Raw genomic sequence first — 22,005 nt, forward strand, 5'->3', positions numbered from 1 at the left:
TCTCCATCATCATCATCATCAGCAGCAGTGACGATAGTGACACCGGTGACAACACTGAGCTGCTGAGGTTGTTGATTATTGATAAACAATCAGCAGTCGTCAGCATTTTAGAGCTCTCTCAGGTTTATTTATGCGGCACGAAAAATGACAGATGTGCCTCTTGTACAGACGGACATCTTTCATTAGGAAGAACAATACTCATTTTACAGGCGAGCATGTGGAATAATCACCACTTCTGTCCTGTAATTTGTTGCATATTTTGTACTATTGATGTCCGACAGCATGCGGTTAGGAGAAGAGACCATTTAGGAGTGATGCATGAGCAGTGTTACAAGTGTTACAAGGTTTTAAATACACAAGACCTGTTGTATTGCTGTATTTACGCATAAAGATTATACTGGTGTCCTCAGTGAAACTATTCCTGGTCTATATTTTGAATATGGAAAAGCAAAAAAAAAAGTAGCTTCACACGATAACAAGTTCCTCCTGCACTTTGTATGGAAGCTAGCTGCCATTAGTGTAAGTGCTTCAGATAAAAGAAAAGCCCTATAGGCCTATAAGTGCAGTCCATTTACCATGATCCAACTTACTGTACATTCAGACTCAATAATTTCCAGTATTTTTAAGAAGTAGCGTCGCTATTGCTAAAACAAAACAACCCTAACAATGTGAACTTTTTAGATTGTTGTCATCGTCGCTAGTCGATTTATTGTTGTTTATTCATTGATTTTTGTTTTTTTGCAGCTTGCTTTTTTGTTTGCTCTTTTGTTCCCTTTTTGCCTTGGATTTTATAATTACATAATTGTTTTACATCATGATGCTATTTTGTATGTGAGAAGATTGAAACGTGACGTGAAAAAACTATTAAAATAGTTTTGTATAACATTTGTTTGTTTTGATAGCTCAGATGTTGGAAACAAACACCCCAGACCCAAGGCTCATTAAAACATCTGCATCAAATTCAATTAAAGAGCCGACCTTATTGTTAAGGAATCGTTTTACCTTTGTCGGGGTTATTCTTATTTAGTTTAACTCACACTCAAGATTCAATTCCCCAACCTTAAACCTAAAATCACTATTCATGACCTGAAACTTAAACCTTAGCCCTCGTTTAATGCCCGTGACTTCAATAAATGTGCTAACACAGAATATTGCAAGCTAATCTATGGAAGCTCATTTTCACCAGTTAATGACCAAAAACAAATGAAAAACTGAGCCTTCATTAAAAAACTCGAAATTATAAGGAAAAAAGCAACTTTTTATCACATAATTTTGACTTTTTATCAAAAGATTTTACTTTCTATCTCATAACTGTGACTTTTTATCTCATAATTATGGCGTTTTATCTCTCAATTTTTTTTAATCATATCATATATCGTGACTTTCCATGGTAAATTTAGTATAGTATAGAATACTATATCTAATGTAGTATTTAATATCTACTTAGTTTCTGTCTTTCTTTTCTTTATCTGGCGGAAATGGACTTCCATACCTCTCACGGTATTGTGAGCACTTGTATAGCTGGAGATTACGCACATGCAGGAGGCAGAAGTCGTGCCTGTCCCTTTAAAACACTGACTCCTGGAGCTTGCTGAGGATTTGGTGCGGGTAGCAGGGAGTGCGCAGCGCAGCTCCGCTCGGCATGTGCAGCGCGTCAGTCTCGCTCCAACTGCGGCCGCAACCCGCCGCTGTCCGGACCTCAGCAGAGAGAGGGGAATTATTTTATTCATGACAGAGATAAATATAGTTAAACCTAATTGTTTACATATAATTTTAGCAGCTGAAGGGGTTACCTTAGAAAGAAAGAAGTGTGTGTGACCATGCGGGGATGAAGAAGTGCTGCTGCTGAGTTTTGTTATTAGGTTTCTCCGGGGCGGTGCTGCCGCTGCTGCTGCTGCTGCTGATCATCACCCTGCTGCTGGCATGGCTTTCTGGGAGTGATATCAAAGTTTCTCTGGGATGATTTTACTCGCTTGAAATATTCCAGCTGAGGCTCAAGCTCCGAAGAGGCGCAGCTTCAGTCAAATCTGGACTAATTTAAAGGAGTGGAGGCTTTAATTTGACTGAGTGTCAAGAAGCTGCAGAGGATTTGACACCTGGAGAGAGTGGAGATGAACTTTGGACATTTACTTCTTGTGGCTGTCTCATACATCACCATCGCATCAGGTAAGAAAAAAAAAACAATATTTATATCATCACGCAGATGTGTGTTTCCTGTTTCTCTGCTTGCACACACACACACACACACACACACACACACACACACACACACACACACACACACACACACACACACACACACACACACACACACTCTAACACAATCAGAGCCCATATGGTGCGACTGCCTCGCCTCGTCTTATCGTGTTTTCTGTCCCTCCAGATGGATGTAAATGTTGTGTTTAGCTGCATTTCAAACACGTTTCCAAGACAGCTGTGGGAACCGAGCGCATCCTCCTCAACATAAAATGAATTATGAAAGCAAATGTCACACACGCATTCATTTGCAATATTTAAATACCAGGGGTGAATGCCAAGAAGATGCACGGTTTCTCAAAGTGTCCCCACCCCTCCCTCCACCCTCCTGAGCACCGAGGGAGGCCATTAGGCAGCAGGGGAGGTCGAGAGGAGCTCCAAAGTGAAACCATTTAACTCTCACTTTTAGTGCAGCTGTGGGCACAAAAACTCTCAGTGACAGTGTCAGAGTCTGAGTCTGAGCCTCCACTCCACCCCGAAATAACTGCTTCTGATGACACACACACATATATGATTAAAAAATGCTTTTAAAAGCTCATTTTGATTACCTTTAGAGATAGAGATTAATTTTTTTTTTAACCATTGCTCTTATAACAGCTTATATTCATGAGCCTTAATCCAAACCCTAAATAAAAGCAGGGCTCAGAAAACAATTCATGAGAGTGCAGATGTTTTATCTTTTTACAATGTATTGCATTTGATCATAAATGCCTGATTTGTGTGTTTCGGTTTTAATCTTCTTGCAAAATGAAAATGAATCAGAGGAAATCTTCACTGATGCTTCAAACTACAGTCATATTTTAAATCAGAGCCTGGCTGATAATTCAGAAATCTGAAAACGATATATTTGCTTGCATTAATAAATATACATACAGAGCATTATTATCCCTTAAAGGTGCCCTGTTGAGTTTTCGACCACTAGTGGCGCTGTGGAGCAATGTTTTAACAAGTGGTGTTATGTGAGGACCTCGCAGATCTCATTCGCTGTCATCAAGTCAATTCTGCAATGGTGTGAAACTACAATGCTAATATAAGCTGCTGATAGACAGGACTGCAATAATAAACCGCATTTTGATTAACTCCCCAGCCTTTATTTCTGCATATTTCTACAGCAGGTGGTTAAAATGTATTTCTGGCCTACATGTTACAAGTTATTTTTTGGTGAAACAACTGTTTTACACATCTGTAATCATTTCTAAAACGTCACGTCCTTATTGCACTAAATTGTGAGTAATTCAATCAGTGAAGTACGGGCTGTCAGGGCGCAAGTCTCGTCCTGCTGGTGGATTAATTCATGCTTTACTGCTAATTGAGAGCTGCTAGCATTACCGCACCAGAGGAAGACTTATTGCAAGTAAACACAATGACGGCGGCTTTTCAAATGTTTTACAAGACAGGAAATTGTGTTATCTATCCGCACTACAGGTAGAGGTACAGGTCTCGCTCTTGTCCCTCACCGCCTCCGACATGAGCCACTGGAGACGAAGTCCCATTCATTTCTATGAAAGCTGCTCAGTGGCGCATGAAGCAAAAATGACTCGACTGTCTTCTGCAAAGATTCCACATTGTGGGGCCCATGGAGCTAACCTCTGGTTCACCACCCGGCTAACTTGAATGAGGAAAAAATAATTTAATTGTGCGGCTCTTCTAGACTTTCTAAATTTTATTGGACCAAATGACTCTTCTGACAGTGAAACGAAGCATTTTGCAAGGGTTGTGATGCTCAAAACATTTATCCACCGTTTTACAGACCCTTCTTTCACAACGTTAGCTTATGGGTGAAAAAGTATTTTTGGGCCCCAGTTCATCATGTAACGATGTAATTCCACGGTTTGGCCACTACGAGATGCACCACTGCATCCGTCTCCTTTTAGCTATGTTTGCTAGATAGTTGCTAACTTTGTTTGTCTGCTGTCTGGTGCAGAACAGGAAGTGTACAGTTAGTTTTCAGAGATTTCTTGTTAATGAAAACTTTGGTCTGTCCTGCTGCTGAAAGCGTCACGGATACGAGCACGTGAACCAAAGCAGTAGTTGCAGTCCCTAAAACCAAAACAATGAGCTGAAAGATGCTAAAATGCTTTGTAGAGCGAAAGGGAACTGCAGACTGATACCTTTTAAATGTTAATATACATTTACTGATTGAAGCGAGTGGTGACAGTCTCTTGTTTCTACTGTTTCTTAACAACCATAAGCATGTCTTTTAAATCCCAGGACTGTAATTGTCTTGATTGGCTAAAATATACACTACCAGTGAGTCTGAAACTGGTCAATTTATTAGTCTAGTCACTCTAATTCACACCTTCCTCAATATTATAATTATACTGTAAACCCTGAGCTCTGTGGCCCCTGCAACGCCTCTCTCAGCTGGCTCTGCTTCATCGTTATAAACTGGTGCCACCTCTCAACATTAAAGGCACTTTTCAACACCCACACCATCTGCTTTCATCCATTAATCTTGAGTGGGTATTTCCTCTCATTCCCACCTCTATCAAACTGCACGTTCCCGCAGGGGCGGTGTGTATTTTCATAAAAATACTCGAGAGAAGAGGATTCAAACAGATCTAATAAGCTCTGCGGGAGCTGTGTTGAGACAAATGCCACACTGGAAGAATTCATTCTGTTGTTTTTGTGTAGAAATGTGTCGGCTGTAGCGAGATATGTTCTGTCTGTGTTGGTGTGTCCGGCCAATAACGTCTTCGGTGTTGATCTTAGGATGCGTGCTGGGGGTTTTGTGTTTCTCCTCGTGTGTGATTGAAAACAAATACAACAACAGCGTCCTTCACAAATTGCATTCGATTTCACACAGCAGCCCCTCCTCACACACACACACACACACACACAAACCAAATCTCAATTAAGACACCGTCAGTGTAGACCCTAATACCTCTCATTGAAATCTCAGTTATCTTGAGCTGCATTCACACTCAGCTGTTTGCGTGCTGGCTGTGGAACTAATTGATGCTAAACAACCCTTAGCTGGTGATTTGTGTCCACTCTGTCCTCCTGCTCATTACTCGGTGACAAATATGGCTCAAGGCTGACTAAAGCCTCTCACAGCCCTTCTTGATGAGGTGGCCGTGGATGATGAAACCACTATGTGCCACAGGCTTGAGTCATGTTGCCGGATGTTGACGGTGTCCCACTTCTGGTACAGTCGCCGATGACATCATTTAGGGATTAGATTTCTGGTGAGGAGGACAGTTGCCAAACAAAGGGCTCAAAAACGCCCAGACTGCCGCCAGGAGAAACTCAAACCTGACGTCTCTGCTTTGAAATTTAGTTTGCCGTGGCACGTTATCGCACTCCCGCAGAGATTACTTGGCAAAGTCACAAGAACTCCTTGAATGTTTTTGGCCTTTTTAAGTATGTAAATGAATTGAAATTGAAAAAGACAAGGAAATCTCAGCAGACAGCCACCAGCCCCACAGACAAGCTGCCAGCCGTCTGCTCCTGTCTCAGTTCAACTCACATGAAAAAGTTAGTCTCTGAGCAGTGTGCCAAACAGGTAGATAGTCGTGTTTGTCTCCAGATATCACGCTGTGAGCTCAGACGGGTCCAGGTTCCTGTATGTGTTTTTCGCTCCGAGCCTAGCTGTCGCTAAAGGGCACCAAGATCTGAAGCAAAACAGAGACGTCCCCTCTGAGGATTTGTTGTTTTCACACATTAGCGTGACAGCAGTACACTTGTGCCCCTGGGGAGGATGCGAGGTTACTATTTAGAAATACTAATTAATGAAAGCCCCCCCCCCGTTATGCAACGCCGCAGCTACGAGCCAAGAAACGTCAAACATAGCCCGAGTCAACAGGGTTTGCGGGACGTGATCTTGATCACCCCCTCAGCTCTTACCCCGATAACTCTGGGTGTTCGATGAGGCAGAAATGCAGGAGACGCCACGAGCAAACATGTGGGCGTGTCTGAGTTTGCAATTAGGGCCAATGTGATGGCTTGTCTATCAGAGCTGCGTGCCGCACTAATAGACTTTCGTTTGACTGCTTGCGTTCTCTGGATTTCTTTTTTTTTTTCATTTGTTCTGTGAATAAATGGAAAGATTCTCACAGAAGAAGACACAATCACGACAATTACTACAATCAACAAATCAACCACTCATCTGTACACACATGATGAGATCATAATGAGTTGAGTTTGTAGCTCTAATTTTTATTAATACAGCTGACAAGAGAACAAAAAAACCCACGCAGCCTGTCATTTGTACTCAGGTGACGTTCATACAAACGGCCCCCTGTATACAGTATAATGTACAGGCTGTCAATCAAAGAAAGTGGGTAAGCGTACCAATTAAAGTGGCTATAATTGATATTATTTTAAACACACAGTGTGTTCTTATATGTAGCGTGGGATCACAGAAGCTGTTTTTCTATACTGTTAAAGAACCAACATTGCTAATGAAAATCTCTATATATTACTCAGATGGAAAAGTTCACAGAGGAGATAATGTTTTAAAGTTTTATTCACATTACTTTAAGTCACATTTGTTTACTTTCATTACATATTTCTCTGGGTTTGAACATTGTTGAAAACATTTGAGATACTGTGATTACACAACTTTTTAGACATTTTAATTTGGAAATGTTACATATTCTCTATTTAAAGGTGATGTATCAAATGGTAATAAGAGAGAGGTTGCTGGTAGTAATGAAGCCACATAGAGTTACCACCTGTGTCTGCAGCTCTCCTCGGCTTTATAGAGCGTCATAGCCAGTTTCTGCTCACTGTTTTGATTCACACTCTTTACTTCCAGCATCGTTTTTTGGCCACAGCAGGTGGCTGTTCAGCACCAACAGGCAAACAGACACAGTTAGCAACTAGAATAGCACTCAATAGAGCGCATACCTCCACCACGTCCCCTTTCTTACTCACTCATACAGTAGATACCAGCCACCTAAATACGCTTGATTATTTTCATCGAGATCCAGACACTATTCCTGTAGAAATTAATTAAAATGCTGAAAAACAACCCGATCATCAGAATAAATGTTAGCCAAGTACGTCGAATTTTCTATTTCTCTCTTGTCACAACGCTGTGCTTATGTTTAGGCACAATAACCACTTGGTTAGGGTCAGAAAAGCATCATGGTTCGGCTTAAGATACCTGTTGACCAGTGCTCATGGATAGAGATGGTCCGACTTCCTGTGACAAATAGCTGGAAATGTTCACAGGTCTCCTTCAGAAACACCCGTTCTTTTTTAAACTACATTGACCACATACAATCTTGAAGCTTCCTTGAAAACAAAGCTCTACCGACATTTTCAATTAGCCCGACAAATCGATTCTTTTATCGCCAATAAAACGGCTGGAAATACGGCCTATCTGTCAATGTTAAAGAAAGCGAGGAAACATTCCCAGATCCGTCCCTTTATTTGGATCCGAACCAAAAGTAATCAATCAGAAAACGAATGTACACAGGTGAGAACATAACCTGCTAAGTAGCTGGTGAACATAGCGGAGACCGTGCTTGATTTACATTCATCATTTGACCACAAACACAACTCCAAATCCATAATAATGTTGCTCCATAGCTCCTGGCTGTTTATAAATAACTGCTTGCTAACAAGTGCCATATCAATTTAAAAATGGATTATATGTTAATGTTGTTTTTCGCACCGCGTGTATGCTGCACCCAAGTGGCCAAAAAAAAATCAATTATTGTAGATTTAAATTCATTAGCTGTTAATGTAACACACAGCATGCTGAGCTCTTCCAGTTGTGAACTAACGATATTATTTTCACATCACACAATAATGCCTTCTAACTTTTACAGGTCAGTCCCATATTACACAGTGTAGCTTATAGTCTTTAGACTTATCACAACAATTTAAAATCATTCATTTTAACAAGGGAAATTGCAGGTAAGAACAGAAAACCCCTTACTCAGAAGACTAACACGAGCAGGCTGTCGAGGAGGAGATCGACAAGTACTGTATTGCATTTAATATCCATAAATATTGGAATGTATCGCAAAAAAAATATCAGCTTCAATGTCACCGCGGATCAAATGAGCAGCGCTGCTAAATTTACTGTTTCTCCGTGAAAAGCACCTCTGCCACTCCTCCTGACACAATCATCTGAGCACAGTATAGCCTTGAGAGTGTACCAGGGAGCGACAACCTTGCATTAGGCCGGCACGCGCTCATTCACAAAGCTCCTGCACATTGGATGACAGCTCAAGGTTGACTGCCATTCACTCTTATGGATTATCGAGTTCTGCTTTGCCCCTCGCGCTGAAGGTCTGTGAGGTTCGGAGTAGTTAAGACGTGTTTAAAAAGGCTGCACTGATTCGTGGCCGAAGCTGTGACACAAAGATGATGTGTGTATTTGTGATAAACATTCGATACAAGCGGTTTGGATCAACACACGTGTGGAGCTGTGCATTTTAGCGCCTGTTTGCTGAAAAACATGGGATTGTCGAATTGTTATCTCCTGTTGTTTTTCTTTTAAACTCATCTGTTGTTTTTGTGGTTTACTTGCTGCTGGGAAACCACTTAAAGCAGCCAGCCGTAACTCCGATCTATCCAAAAATTAGACTTTCATAAAGGTGAATGTATAGTAAATTGAAATATATACACCCTATCGATCAAAGCTCTGAATTTTGTGGATCATAAAAACAGCTTCAATGAACTGAAGCAGCTTTTTGTGAAACATCTTTTCCCGTGTTTGTGTAATTTGTCCTAAAACTCAACTACACGACTAGACGATGTCCTTCCTACTTGTAAATCTGAAAGTGATTTCACACCAGGATGCCTCAGATTAATGTTTTTCACACAAATCAAGTCACTTGGATATCTCTGAGGACCCACTGCGGGCTCTAATGGGCCGTGTTTATGATCCGACTAAAAACGCACCTTCACAGGCGTCCCCATTATCGCCCGTGACGTTTATTTTTCAGTGTCACAGGCGGGGCTGACAGACTTTCTTTTTGGCTGGAAGGTGCTTTCAACCGCAGCACTACAATCTTCCTGTCATGGAGCGAACATTACTGTGAAAATATTCCTTCTCACAAAGAAAATGTGTTGCTGTCGTGCTCAAGGTGGCGTAGACTTTTCTCTGATTGCACACTTGTCTCAGGAGCGGGTTGTTGCTTGTCACTTTGGCCACCTGAAGCTGTTTGCTGTTCTTTTTTTCATCAGACAGGACTATTTTTCCTGTAATACATCAGAACGGCGCTGCATTGATTCTGTCGCATGTTAGTCGTAGTTGTATAAGTGCTCATTAACTCTCATTTATTATCCCCATTTATATATTTTCCAATAAAATTAATACAGAAGAATTTGTCACGGTGACGTTCAAACCAACTGAGAGCAGCCAGGACAGACACACCGAGCAAAAGGACGGCTGGATCTCATGAAAACAGAGAGCCAGACAGCTGCTCTAAATGTATATAATTAAAGGATGAAAAAGACCAGTCTTTAATGGTTAATGGTGTTGTTAATGGCAGATTGATGGTTTTATTGGGTGGTTTGAACGATGAGGCAACCATTTAGCCTGCGTTTATGTGCGTATGAATGCAAAATGTCTGTCAGAGCCAAAAAAAAGCCCCGAACATAAAATTCTCTTTCGGTTTTCTTTGGAAAGTTTGGGCACCATATAAAGGAAGTGATCAGAGTAATCAAAGACTATAAGAGATAAAGAACTAAGAGATTAAATGTACGTGAAGTTGAAACCAGTGGAGTGGATTACACAGCGATTAGCAAGAAAGTACATCCTCCTACAAATCTACAAAGGATTTTATACCTCCTGGTTTAGATAAACCTTGTTTATTCAGGGAATTAAAGATACAAATAACACATATACAAGATCACAACAAGACAATATTTGTGTATAATATATCACAAAACAAATATCGTACACTCACACAGCCGCACTAATTAAAACAATCATATATATATTATTAAAAACATGAGCTATAAAAGTCCCTCAGAGGAATGAGTGTTCCTCTTAGCTTGCATTAAAACAGACATTAAAGCTGAACTTTTTCATGTTAACTATGGATGTGTCATCGAAGCTCCTTTCTGTTCATCGTTTTGGTTTTTATGGCGCACAACTTTACTGTTTTGGCTCTATTTCACCGCTCTCTTCTGCCTCGTTTCCCGCCACAGAAGGCAGCTGTGTTCTGCATAAGAAACAAGGAAACACTCACTGCACAGACAACAGACAGACACATTTAGCCATTAGCTGGTGAACATCGAGGAGCATGGGAAGCAAGATATTTCCCCCGGGAGGTGGTGGAGACCAAAAACAGAGCGTAAAAAAGGAGTGAATGTTTGAGGTGGACACAAACACGACTCTAAAGAAATGTTAATGCTGCTCCATTACTGATGGATGTGTAAACTGTCAACTATTCAAGGCGATAACAGGGTTATGGACATGTTTGGGCTATAGCACGACACTCACAAGATTGATCAGCTGTTTTCGCTGTTGTGTCTTGTCAGATTAATTCCTACATTCCCTCCTTGAGGCGACTGGTTTTCTTGTTTTGTTTCTGGTTTGCGACCTCTACTTGTTCAAAACTAGGCTATGATTCTTTGCATGGCCTAGTTTCTTCGCTCCAAACCAGTTGATGGAAACATGCCTGACTTGTTTTTCCGTTTTTTTGCTTCTATAAAACATTTAAAAAGTTCTTCAAGCTTCAAATTCTCTTGGCAGATGCAAACAAATCAAATGTTGTTTCTGCAGCTTGTTTTGCTGCCCCTGAACAGCAAAAAAATTTACATTTTACAGCTTTTAAAAGGAGAATTTGTTTTATATTAACCTTGCCTGAGAAAAAATGGCGTTTAACAAGAGCAATCGTGTTTGTCTGATGAAATAACCCTGATGATGCCACTGTGACGTCATGATGGTCACCTCAGTTTTGGCTTGGAGACCTTGAATTTTATGACGGAAAGCCTTTTTCAAACTGGGGATGTGGAGTTTGAAAGACAGGGGAATTTAACAGGCAACAGTCGAGAGTTGTTCAACATCATTTCCTCGGTTTTCGTACCAGACCTTTTGGACTTTGCTTCATGGATTACATCTTTTTTTTTTTTTCAAGTATACAATTTTCATGGTACTCTAACATTAAACTGCTGGAGTAATCTTCGAAGAGGTCAGCTGACTCGCAGTGTTTGTTTTTGTGGTAAAATCCAGTTAGGATAGAAGAGGGAGAGTTCAGAGTGATGTAACTGTATTACATGAGTCGGAGATTGAGACAGTGAATCATTGCGTGCCTCAAAAACACGCTCCAGCAGCGGGACGCCACTGGGCTGCAAAAAATTTCAAGCAGATGTGTCAATACAGATACAGTACAGATGTGTTGGAATGTAATCTAAAGGAAAGTCCATTATAATATCTTAGAGGATTAGCTGGAAGGCCTGCTCTTATGAAAATGATTTACTTGTTGTAAACAAACTGTGTGTTTTTGTCAGACCGACTGGAGGTGCCGTGGCACATTTTAATGCCTCGATTAGTATTCATCCACATGATGCATTAGCGATTTGAGCTGTCCTGGTTTGTGACCCCGGGGTGTTAGCTGAGAGCGCTCAGATCGCACTTTAGATGTTTACTTCAGGTTTATGCCATGATGCCGACTCCTGGCCTCGGCGCGGATCAAATCAGTTCATGAAAAAGACATAAATCTGCTTACGGCTGGAGAGTGCGGCTTTATCCTGAAGCCTCCGATTTAAGTATAATGTAACAGAAGCATGTGCGACAACATGTGTGTCATTAGGTTACTCCTGACTGCTCCTCTGCCATGATAATGGAGGATTTTCATGCAGTCTAGATTATGTGCTGAAAATAATGCCCCAGACAGAGCAGCACAATAATCAGTGGCACAGTGACCATTTCATTTTCTTTTTTTCTGAGTGAGGGAGAGACCATCTGTTCCCCAGAACCAAACTAAGAGCAGCGGCGTTTTGAATTATTCATTTTTCTAACTGTAACACACTGCTCCAGACATTTGGTCTTGCTCTAAAAGCTTACCTTATGACTTGAAGCAGTGTGTCTTTCCCCCACAGCCAAGGGAAGATAGATTGTAACGGATCCCCAGGGAGAGCGATACAGTATGGGAAGTTAGATATATCGCTCTGCCTTGCTCTTTCTCAAGCCCTCCCCCTCTTGAATAGACGGGTCTGACTGGGGTCTTACCCTCAGCTCTCATCTCCACCTCGACAACAATCCTGATTGACACAGAGATTGTCCATTACCATATCACATGGGTGAATTCCTCCTCTGTGCAGGTGATGTTTTCTGTGAAAATACTCTGTTATAAATATGTTTTCTTCAGGCTACGAGAATATAGCAAAGAACAAACGGTTATCAAACGTGGTGATCTGAAAGGTACAGGTTGTTTTTGTGATGTCTTCCCCTGAAATCGCAGTCAACCCTCAAGATCTGTTGCTTCACTGCACACAGATTAATCCAAACACACAAAAACTTTCAAAAGAAGACTCTTTCTTTTGGTTTTGTCTGAGAGATTATATGTTTTCTTTGTCTGTATTTGTACTTCACAGGGTCCCGGGCACGGTTTGAAGACAGCGCACCTCGGATTGTGGAGGACCCCTCGGATTTGATCGTCTCCAAGGGGGAGCCCGCCACCCTCAACTGCAAGGCAGAGGGCCGCCCCACCCCCGGCATAGAGTGGTACAAGGATGGTGAGCGCGTGGAGACGGACAAAGATGACCCCCGCTCTCACCGCATGCTCCTGCCCAGCGGCTCCCTCTTCTTCCTCCGCATCGTGCACGGACGCCGGAGCAAACCAGACGAGGGCGTCTACACCTGTGTGGCCCGCAACTACCTGGGAGAGGCCATTAGTCGTAATGCTTCACTTGATGTTGCCAGTAAGGCTCATTGATCATGGTTTGTGTGTGTGTGTGTGTGTGTGTGTGTTGTTTTTTGATCTATATGTTGATGTGTGTGCAGCATGCAGATGCTTCACAGTTGTGTCCCAGATCTTTTCGCAGCTGTCTGGCAGCTTTGTGGAGGTCCACTGGAGAACTGGCTGTGCTTAAAAATGATGATATGAAACAACCACACTGCAGGAAGCAACCCCTGAATAGATGGTGGACATAAATTCAGTAATAAGTAATAGCCTGTGGATTCGAGGCTAATTTTAGGCTGCCGAGACAACATATTTCATATCTTTAGTCCTTTGTGTTTTTGTGTGTGAGGTGTTTAATTGCAGCTTGAGAAGAGACACCCCAGTGAATTTAGACACTTTCAGGGAAGTTTTGCTTGTTAACTACCTCGCCGACCAATTTAGAGCAGCCAGTCGTAAATTGAAAATGGAAACAGACGACTTAGCGACTCTAAGTGGTATCATTTTGGCCCTGCTGTCACAAAGACAACTGGACAAGAAAATAAGAGACAACTCTCAGTTTTCCTCAGCAATTAACAACAACACAGGACAAAAGTGAAGGTTTATTCATTTATTTAGCCTCTAATGGAGATGTGAAAGCAGATAGAAATGGTGCCAGGCTGCCAGCCTGACTGGTTTCCAGTCAGCCCTTATATTCCCTGGAGATGTCTCTGCAACATAATACACAGACGTCATCTGGTCAGAACTGTTGTTTCTCTACATTTTGTTGACAATTATAGTTAATTTTTCTGTAGGTAACATGGATATAATAACAAAACTATGGGATGTTTAGGTTAGTTATTGGCTAACGTTGTAACATTTCAATATATTAATTAATTAGTTTGTCTTTTCTGGTGTTAGAGGCTGTAAAGTGGGGGTCTATTTTCATATTTCTGTCCAGTGAAGTATCACTGTAACTACATTTAAAGGTATATCAATATCAATATTTCATTTTTGAATATCTTGATTATCATCAATGCAGGTATATCACTCCAGCCCTAATCTAAATAAATGTTACCTCCAACAAGGAGGTTTTGTTTTCGTCCGTGACTGTTTGTTGGTTGGTTTGTCAGCAGGATTATGCAAAAACTGCTGAACGGATTTCCAGAAAACTTGGATGGAGGATGGGTCACGGCTCAGATCAGACCCCATTAACTGTTGCTGTGGATCTGAATAAACAGACGGATCCAGGAATCTTTCCTCACCTTCTTTGACATTGTGAGATCGTAAATTCTCAATAATTAATGGACCTTTATGAAAAACATCAGATGTGCTTTTAGGTCAATTTAAAATATGTTAAAATATGTTAAATTCAATGTTGGATTAGGTTTGATTGAATTAAAGGGGACTGTTGGGCCTTGGCGGAGATTTGCGCTCTACTGAGTGCCATTCTAGTTCATATTGGATCAATTTAAAGTTTCAATCATTTTAAATATCAGGAGAGAAAATTTGGTTCAGTGCATGTCTAATTTTATTCCCCACCTCTGTTGCAGAGATTTAGGGCGTCTGGCAAGATCAGCGTCAATCAGTAAAGGCGTGTGAGCCTCCTACAACATCCAAAACTCTTCAGTTTAACAGAAAAACATTACCTCAAACACTTGTCTTTGTGTCAGAGTTAATCAGTTATGCTATGCATCTCACTTTAGCAGCTGCGGGGAGACTGTTTTCCGTGTCGGTCAGACTCAATCACAAGTGTTTGAGATGCTTTCTGTTAAAGTGAAGAGTTTGGGAAAGCTGTAGGAGGCTTGTGCTTCTTGCTGTGATCAGCGTCTCTCCTGCCAGAGTCTGAATTTCCCGATTCTTTATAATGGAGGTGGTGAAATAAAGTGTTATCATGACTAATGGACAAAAGTGTGAGAATACCACTCAGGTTGATAAATGTTGGAACTTAAAAGGCTTCTACTTGTCTCTCCTTTATTTCCACATCGCAGTCACTTGTTCTTTAGCCTCTGCACAGAAAATCAGAGCAGCTATTACTGTGATTTTCATTATCGATTACCGTTTTGTCGATAACCTGTCAGAAAATAGCGAAAGGTTCCTGTTATCACTTCCCAGAGACCAATGTGGTGTCACAAATGTCACAAACATATTCAACTGACTCGTGTGTGGAGGAAATAATCACAATTCTTGGCATTTCTGCTCGATCGGTTCTATAAAAAATAAATCATCACGGCTCAGTTATATTGTGTTGCTGACCTGTGGAGACCTTCTCAAAGGCAGCCAGATTATCGTCACATCATCTGAGAGTCCTCCCTGTTTGTACCAGCAAAACCATGTGTGAGCTCGCATGTATAGCTGTGTTTTCTTTGCACAGACGTGTTGTCTGCAGCTCCAGAGCTCAGCAGGGGAGTATGTGCTCCCCCTCCTATCTTTATGAAAGTGCAGTGAAGTAAGAAGCTCCTACTAGGAGCCATGTCTATTATTTTCCCTCCTCGGTCCAGGACACGTGCCATTGTCTTCCCTCCCTCCTAATTGTGCCAGTGTGGCTCGGCCCTGGGCTGAACCGCAGCTCTCTTTGGCACGGGGAAATGGATTAGTCAGTGGGTTGATTAGGGGAAGGAGCGTTAGATTAGCAAGGTCGAACTGTCCTCGTTAAAAAACACAAAACAGCAATTTGAGCACAGTCTTATCTTCCGCCATATTCTGGCTTCCTTACTGGCACTTAACACTGTGTGTAAGTGCTCATGGCTGGCTGAACTCATCTGGAGCTCATGTCCGAAAATAGGGACGGCCTCGGCAGATAAACTGTATGTTAGAAAAGCATAAACAGCTGCAACTAATGCAAATATCCAGGCTGGGAGAAGATGTGATGCGTGCACTGTGATGCTGCCGCTTTTAAAACATCGATAATGAAATTTTGCGTTGTGTACAGTGCAGTCAGATCAGTGCAAGGATGACTCACCTGCAGGCACTGAGTTACTAACAGTATTAATAAGTGCCTGTTTTTTGTTCTAATCTCGCTGCCTGTGGCCAGCGAGGGCATATGCTTAGGCAGCATGGTGGTGGTCTTAGACTCCCCCCCCCCTCTGTGTGAGGTTGTGCTGACTGTGGGGTAAGCAGTGACCCAATTAGCTCTGGCAGCGAGCGGAGAGGAGGGTGGGGCGGTGGGGGGGTCTGCAGTGTTAATGAGAGGCCAGTATTTAAGCTGGTGGTCTTGCAGTAATGTGTGAGTGTGTGTGTGAAGCAGGAGTCTGAGGGGCAACAGGTGGGTGGAGGAAGAGCTTTAAAACTCCCACTGAGCAGTAATTAATACCGATGCATCTGTTCTTAGTATGTCTGCCTGCGTAGGGGGAAGGAGTGCTGACACTAACCTGGGTTTAACCACATTAATTACACATTAATTGCCAGTGAATGATGCATAATGTATTGTGCTGCATGACTAAGACTTTTCTCTGCAGTGGGCTCACAGATTTGCTCTTCACTCATGGAGCCTGTCATTTTTTTAGCCCCAGGATACTTAATGTGAATTTACTGGCACAACGTCCGCCTATTATTTTCACTGAAGTGGCATCTTAGCTGGAATTGCTTCTGCTGAATTATATTTAAAAAGCATTATGGTCAAACATAAATTGCGGAGAAGAAATCCTTCAAGCTTTGTTTGGGTCTGTGGAGTCTGACTCACTGAATGTAGACATGTTGTTATGAGCCTGTTCTTGGGCTTGGGCTATCTGCGTGTGGCTGGTTTCAAAATCCCCATCGCAACAACCTCCAAGCTATTTAACAAGCTAGCGCCATCGTCCCTTTCAAGTTGGTCTCATGGATGACAGATTCCTAGTGAGTTTATGGTCTCAATCACTACTTCCAAGCCTTCTTCAACACAGCATGATGTTCACTTTATTTAAATTATTGTCCCATGTAGAGTAAAATAGACCTTCAAGCAGGGTGTGCTTTAGGGCGTGGCTACCTTGTGACTGACAAGAGGCTACAACACAAACCTTGACTGGATCGATGTTGCCATAATGACTGTTTTGCCCGCGACGGTGAAGCAATGAACAAGATAAAAAGCTCTGAGTCTTATCAGTTGTTTGGCAGTATTTTGTAAAGACGGTGAGATCTTAAAGCAGACATACAGCCAAGTCAGCTCTTTTGGATTTGCAACAACCCCTTGTTGCTTGAGCCACAAATTTAGTCTTTCTTGATTATCCAAGTGTGCATATTCAAATGTCTTGTTTTGTCTGATGAACAGTCCAAAAACCCAAAGATATTTGGCTGTGTGTGACAAAGAGCAGCTTCAAAAAGCTCACATTTTAGAAGCTCAAACCAATGAATAACTTTTTCATTTATCAGAAAATAAATGATCACTGGTAACTTGTAACACAGCTCCAGTACATTTACTGACCTCTGGAGTAGCTCCGTAACATTTGAGCTAACTTAATCCACTAATGTTGTCCTCCTGTCTCTGGGTAGAAGGGGTATGATGACATTAATCCATTTAAGATGCGATAGTGACGATTTGACACCTGTAGCAAACCTCTAGCTCTCGCAGACACTGGGTAAGTAAAAATCATAACAGGAAGTCTCACCGAAAATTCATGCATGGTATCAGGGGCGAGGAGTGGATGTGTCTTCATGAAATAGGAGATAATTGGCTGGGACAAACGCTGACTTTACCTCCGAGTCATAGAGGTTTGTGTCAAAACATAAAAAGGATTCAAGAACTAAGATAGATTTCTTTTTTCTGTACAGTCAGTCCCTATTTTCTGCACAGCTGCAGTTGAGGTGATGTGTTTTATGCTCAAATGCATTTTGCGCACCCCGAGGTCCACAAGTTATGTTTTTTTGTATAGCTGCTGTTGCTCCGTTCTGGAGTAGCTCGTAGTAGGAGCTCGCTTTGCTGGAAAATGCCAGCAGCAGTCATTATTCTGTCTTTTTTTATTTATTTATTTTTTTTCTCCTCTTCTCTTTCACTGTAAGCTGCCACTGACCGGCTGACTTGCCTGGCTGGTAAAAAACCCAGAATAATGAGACAGTGGGAGTGGACTGAAATCCATTCCCCCCATTCTTCCAGTGCTTTTAAGCTTTGAAATAAAACGAGAAAGGGGTGGGGGGGCGAAACAGTAGTAGTGTCTATTTCAAAATCATGAATGTGAATGTCTGGCTGTCTCAGCGAGGGAGGAGGCGGTCACATGGTGCGGCGGGATTAGAATAAAGTAGGACAAATAAAAAATGAAACTTGTTTAAAAGCCTTTCGAGCCAGATGTTCCTCTTACTCCTGATGAGAGATTATGGAGGAATCAAACTTCTGGTTGCAGCTTGTTTCTTGGCTTCTTCTGCTCCGTGTTTTCACTGGGAAGAATCCTTTGATATAGCTCATCCCCGATTAATACAGTTTATATGCGTAGTTTAGAATTGATCATCCAAAGTTTGACTCTGAAATTGTGCAAATCGCCACTGCTACGGTTTATATTAGCACCGTCAAGCCTCGCCGATAATGCAAAACGTGTTGTCCGCATGCAATATCTGCTTGTAATTGAAACGCCATCACATTTTCAGAAAGTGGAGGAATTTATATCCATGGGTTTTTCATAAAGACTGTTTGCCCTGGAGTCTTTTCTCATCCTCCATCAACACAATCAGACAATGGATGGATTAAAGCAATCTCTCTTCTCTGTAAGCAAAGCCTCCATTAGCTGTGACAGGGCAGTATCATGGCAATGGGATTAGACCACCTCCCTAACGGGTTTAGTGCTCTCTGAAATAAAAGAACAATAGGAGCCAGGCAGCGGGTCATCTCAGGCTCATTCCCTCTGTCCTCTCACCTCTTCGTCCACCCTCCTACCTGTCAGAGAACACAGAGCCTGGAAATCATTCCCACATCTGCCTGGCCCACGCTCACTGTCACCTCGTTTTTAGCACAAAAGCTTTTCTGTTTTTTCCCATCCTGTCTGTCAAGCTCAGCCGTCACATTTCTTTTAACTTGCCGGTTATGTAAATGGCCTGTGAACTGTTAAGTAATTTGCCCCGTGGCTGCTTGATTTGAGGTGAAATAAATTAACAAATAAAGCCCTGTCAACATACATTCATCAGGTTTACATGCAACGCAGAAAGCGAATGCCTTACATACACTTTCTTGTGATTTATCTCCCTTCCTCCCTCTGCTCATTTTTCCAAAAACACTAACAGATGGCCTTTCTGCGGTCCTGTAGCTCCTCTCTGCTCCACGCTAATATTATAGAGATAAATGTCACTTAAAACTCAAGTGATGAATATTCTCTGGGAGATTAAATCTCCTAATCTGTATATCCCTGAAATATTAAAGTTATGAAAATGAATGGCCGCCCTCAGAATAGCGCAGATGAAACCGCTGAGAGTCATTTAGCGCTGCTTCGCCATTATTTAAGCACACAGAAGGCGCCTTTGGGGAATATGAGGATTTGTCTCCGCAGAGGCAGGGTCAGCCCTCAGCTGCCCCGCAGTAACCACGCTCCCCGTCTGAGCCCAGTGTGGGCGGACGGACGGAAGCGATAGCGCAGGGCCTGGTTTAGAAGATTATTTGGCCTACTTGTATTATGTCTGAGGAGTTAAGTCAGGGACAGTGGCCCCTTAGGAGGGAGGGAGGGGGGGGTTGAGGGTTCGTCTCAATGTTTCTGAGGAGATTGGACGATTCTATGGTGGGATCATCGTCACAAAACATCCATGGGAAACGCTTTGGCATAGCCTATCAGCCTTTCAAGTCTGCAAAAGGAAGGATCACATTAACTCGAACACAGCTTCAAAGTAAATTTTGGAGCTCGTGTTGCAGGGTGTTTTGGGGGTAGTGATGTCGGGAATACATTCTGCTCTCTGGCATGTGTTTCAACCCTCAAATGTCCCACTTTCTGGGAGTCTGAGCCGGGGGACTGTGGGTTTCAAATGCTAAAGGTGTGTGCGTGCATGTGTGTGTATTCGCATCTGTGGGTGTGTGTGAGTGAGTATGCAGTTCAGGGATTAGCTCTCTGCCCATAACTTTTTCACTTCAGTCACCATGGCAGTGAAACAAAGGTCTCTGTGCACCCATCTAACCAGGCCTTACAGACGGAGGTCTAAAAATAATGCAGTGCTTTCAATTAGCCCTTCAGCTCTGCAAAGCATTTGAAACAGGCAGCCAAGTGAACAGGGTCGTGGTTATGCGGTGAACAGACCTTTGGGAGGCGTGTGAGTGCCTTTGCTGGTTACAGTCGAGACAAGTCTCTGCTATAGCTCCTGCAAAGGCTCCTTAAAGGGGCAATCTGTAAGATAAGGCCAGAATTTTAGGTTAAAACCAACATTATTAACAGAATGTGAGGAAAGACGTGTCTATTGAAGTTAGCATGCTAACCAGCTAGCTGCAAAAGGTGCTCGGGGAGTAACCGTTCTTCTTCTCACCAACTCACATAACCTTTCCCCAAAAGGCCGCCATTTTTAAAACTTTTTCCTCTTCTCCTGTGGTAGTGCTTTGCTTGAACTATTGGCTACGCTGCTACACTGCCCCCCACAACCACAGGAGGTACTGCTCCGTTGGTCCGTGTCAGTGAGCTTTCTGAAAATGTGCAGAAATACAGACGAATTGAACGCAGAGTGCGGACAGAAGGCTCCGTCCATATCCTAACGTTGGGCATAAATGAGCCATTAGCTGTTAGTGTAATAGATGAACAAAATAAACCCACAAGATGTTTTTAAATAATTAAAATAATCTTACATATATTTTCCTTCCTTTCATTAATTTGAATGATTAAGTCATCGTATAAAACACTTCTATCAAACTAGACATTAGTGAAATAAAACTCACGAGAGTCTTGGTTTGTCTCTCAACAATTACCTCTGGTTCAGTTTAAATAAATCCTTAATTCACAGAGTAAGACGTGAAAATATCGTTGTTGTTTTCTTCCACTGTTGATGCCTGACTCCTCTCCTGTCCCCACCTGCTGTGTCTTCTCTGCATCCCCTGTCTTAAACACTCGAGGGTCCACGGCTAACCGAGCCACGAGCTGAGCAGCAGGTGTTGGTTACCCTAGTGACATACTGACCCCTTGCCATATTTTACACATTACACCTTTTATTGTCCTGTGTTGTGAGCGTCTTTAGGGTGTTTTCTGTGGCAGATGTCCACATGCACCCACGGGCTCCCCAAACTCCCTGGTCTGGGAGGTTCCTCCTCTGCTGTCATATTATCATAATCATAATCATAATCATCTGCTCTGAGATGTATTACAGTGTTTGACTATGAATAATGATTGAAATATCTCTGCAGCGTAATGAGAAATTTAATAATGTCAAAGAGGTGAGGAGTTTTGAATGAGTCTTCATTTTGGAAGAGACTTCTCACGCTGCCTTGTCCTAAATGTCATGGCATTAAAAAAAAAAAAAAAAAGAAGTAGAAGAAGAAATGCCATTCTCCCGCTCGGGAGAGAAAGTAAACTTCTGCTTCGTTTCGATAGAGCTCTGTTTAAGAATGTCTGCATGATTGATTAACTCATATCACGCAGCTTGTTTTAGAAAAGGGAGTGTAATGTGCAGATTGACGGATGTCCACTTGAGACCTGAGGGACAAAAAACCGTCTGCCGCCGTCTTGTAATATTCATAACCGTTTACCCAAGACAATTATGGACGTCAAACTATACTGAGGAATGATTTAACATCTTTAAATAGTTGTAAAAAAATATTCAGGATGAGATTTTACTCAGTGGGTCTGAATATTGACGCTGCATTAAAGGCCAGCGCTGCCATGTTCACACAGACCTGTGAGACGTACTGGATAATAAATGTGTGGCATAGATTTAGTAATTGGCTTGGAATAAACTAAGTGCTTAGTTAAATTGATTTAAGGTGGATTACAGCAACGTGACTAAATCCTAATAAGTAAAGACTAACTGAGATTACAGCAGTTGATCGTCCACTATTTACACTTCACCTGTGTTTGCTTTCTGTAGGGACTGTAAA

At 42.1% G+C, this 22,005-nt stretch overlaps 1 protein-coding gene across 1 annotated transcript in view; it reads left to right on the forward strand.

Moving 5' to 3' along the window:
- Positions 1–22,005, forward strand: part of LOC141012538 (roundabout homolog 2) — an 85,128-nt gene that overhangs the window by 25,271 nt on the left and 37,852 nt on the right. The window contains exons 2-3 of the mRNA XM_073486048.1: positions 12,537–12,589; positions 12,763–13,089. Coding sequence (XP_073342149.1) covers positions 12,537–12,589; positions 12,763–13,089 — 380 coding nt within the window. The remainder of the gene's footprint in view (positions 1–12,536; positions 12,590–12,762; positions 13,090–22,005) is intronic.

The sequence above is a fragment of the Pagrus major genome, chromosome 2, assembly GCF_040436345.1.
Source record: "Pagrus major chromosome 2, Pma_NU_1.0".
In the NCBI taxonomy this organism is placed as follows: Eukaryota; Metazoa; Chordata; class Actinopteri; order Spariformes; family Sparidae; genus Pagrus; species Pagrus major.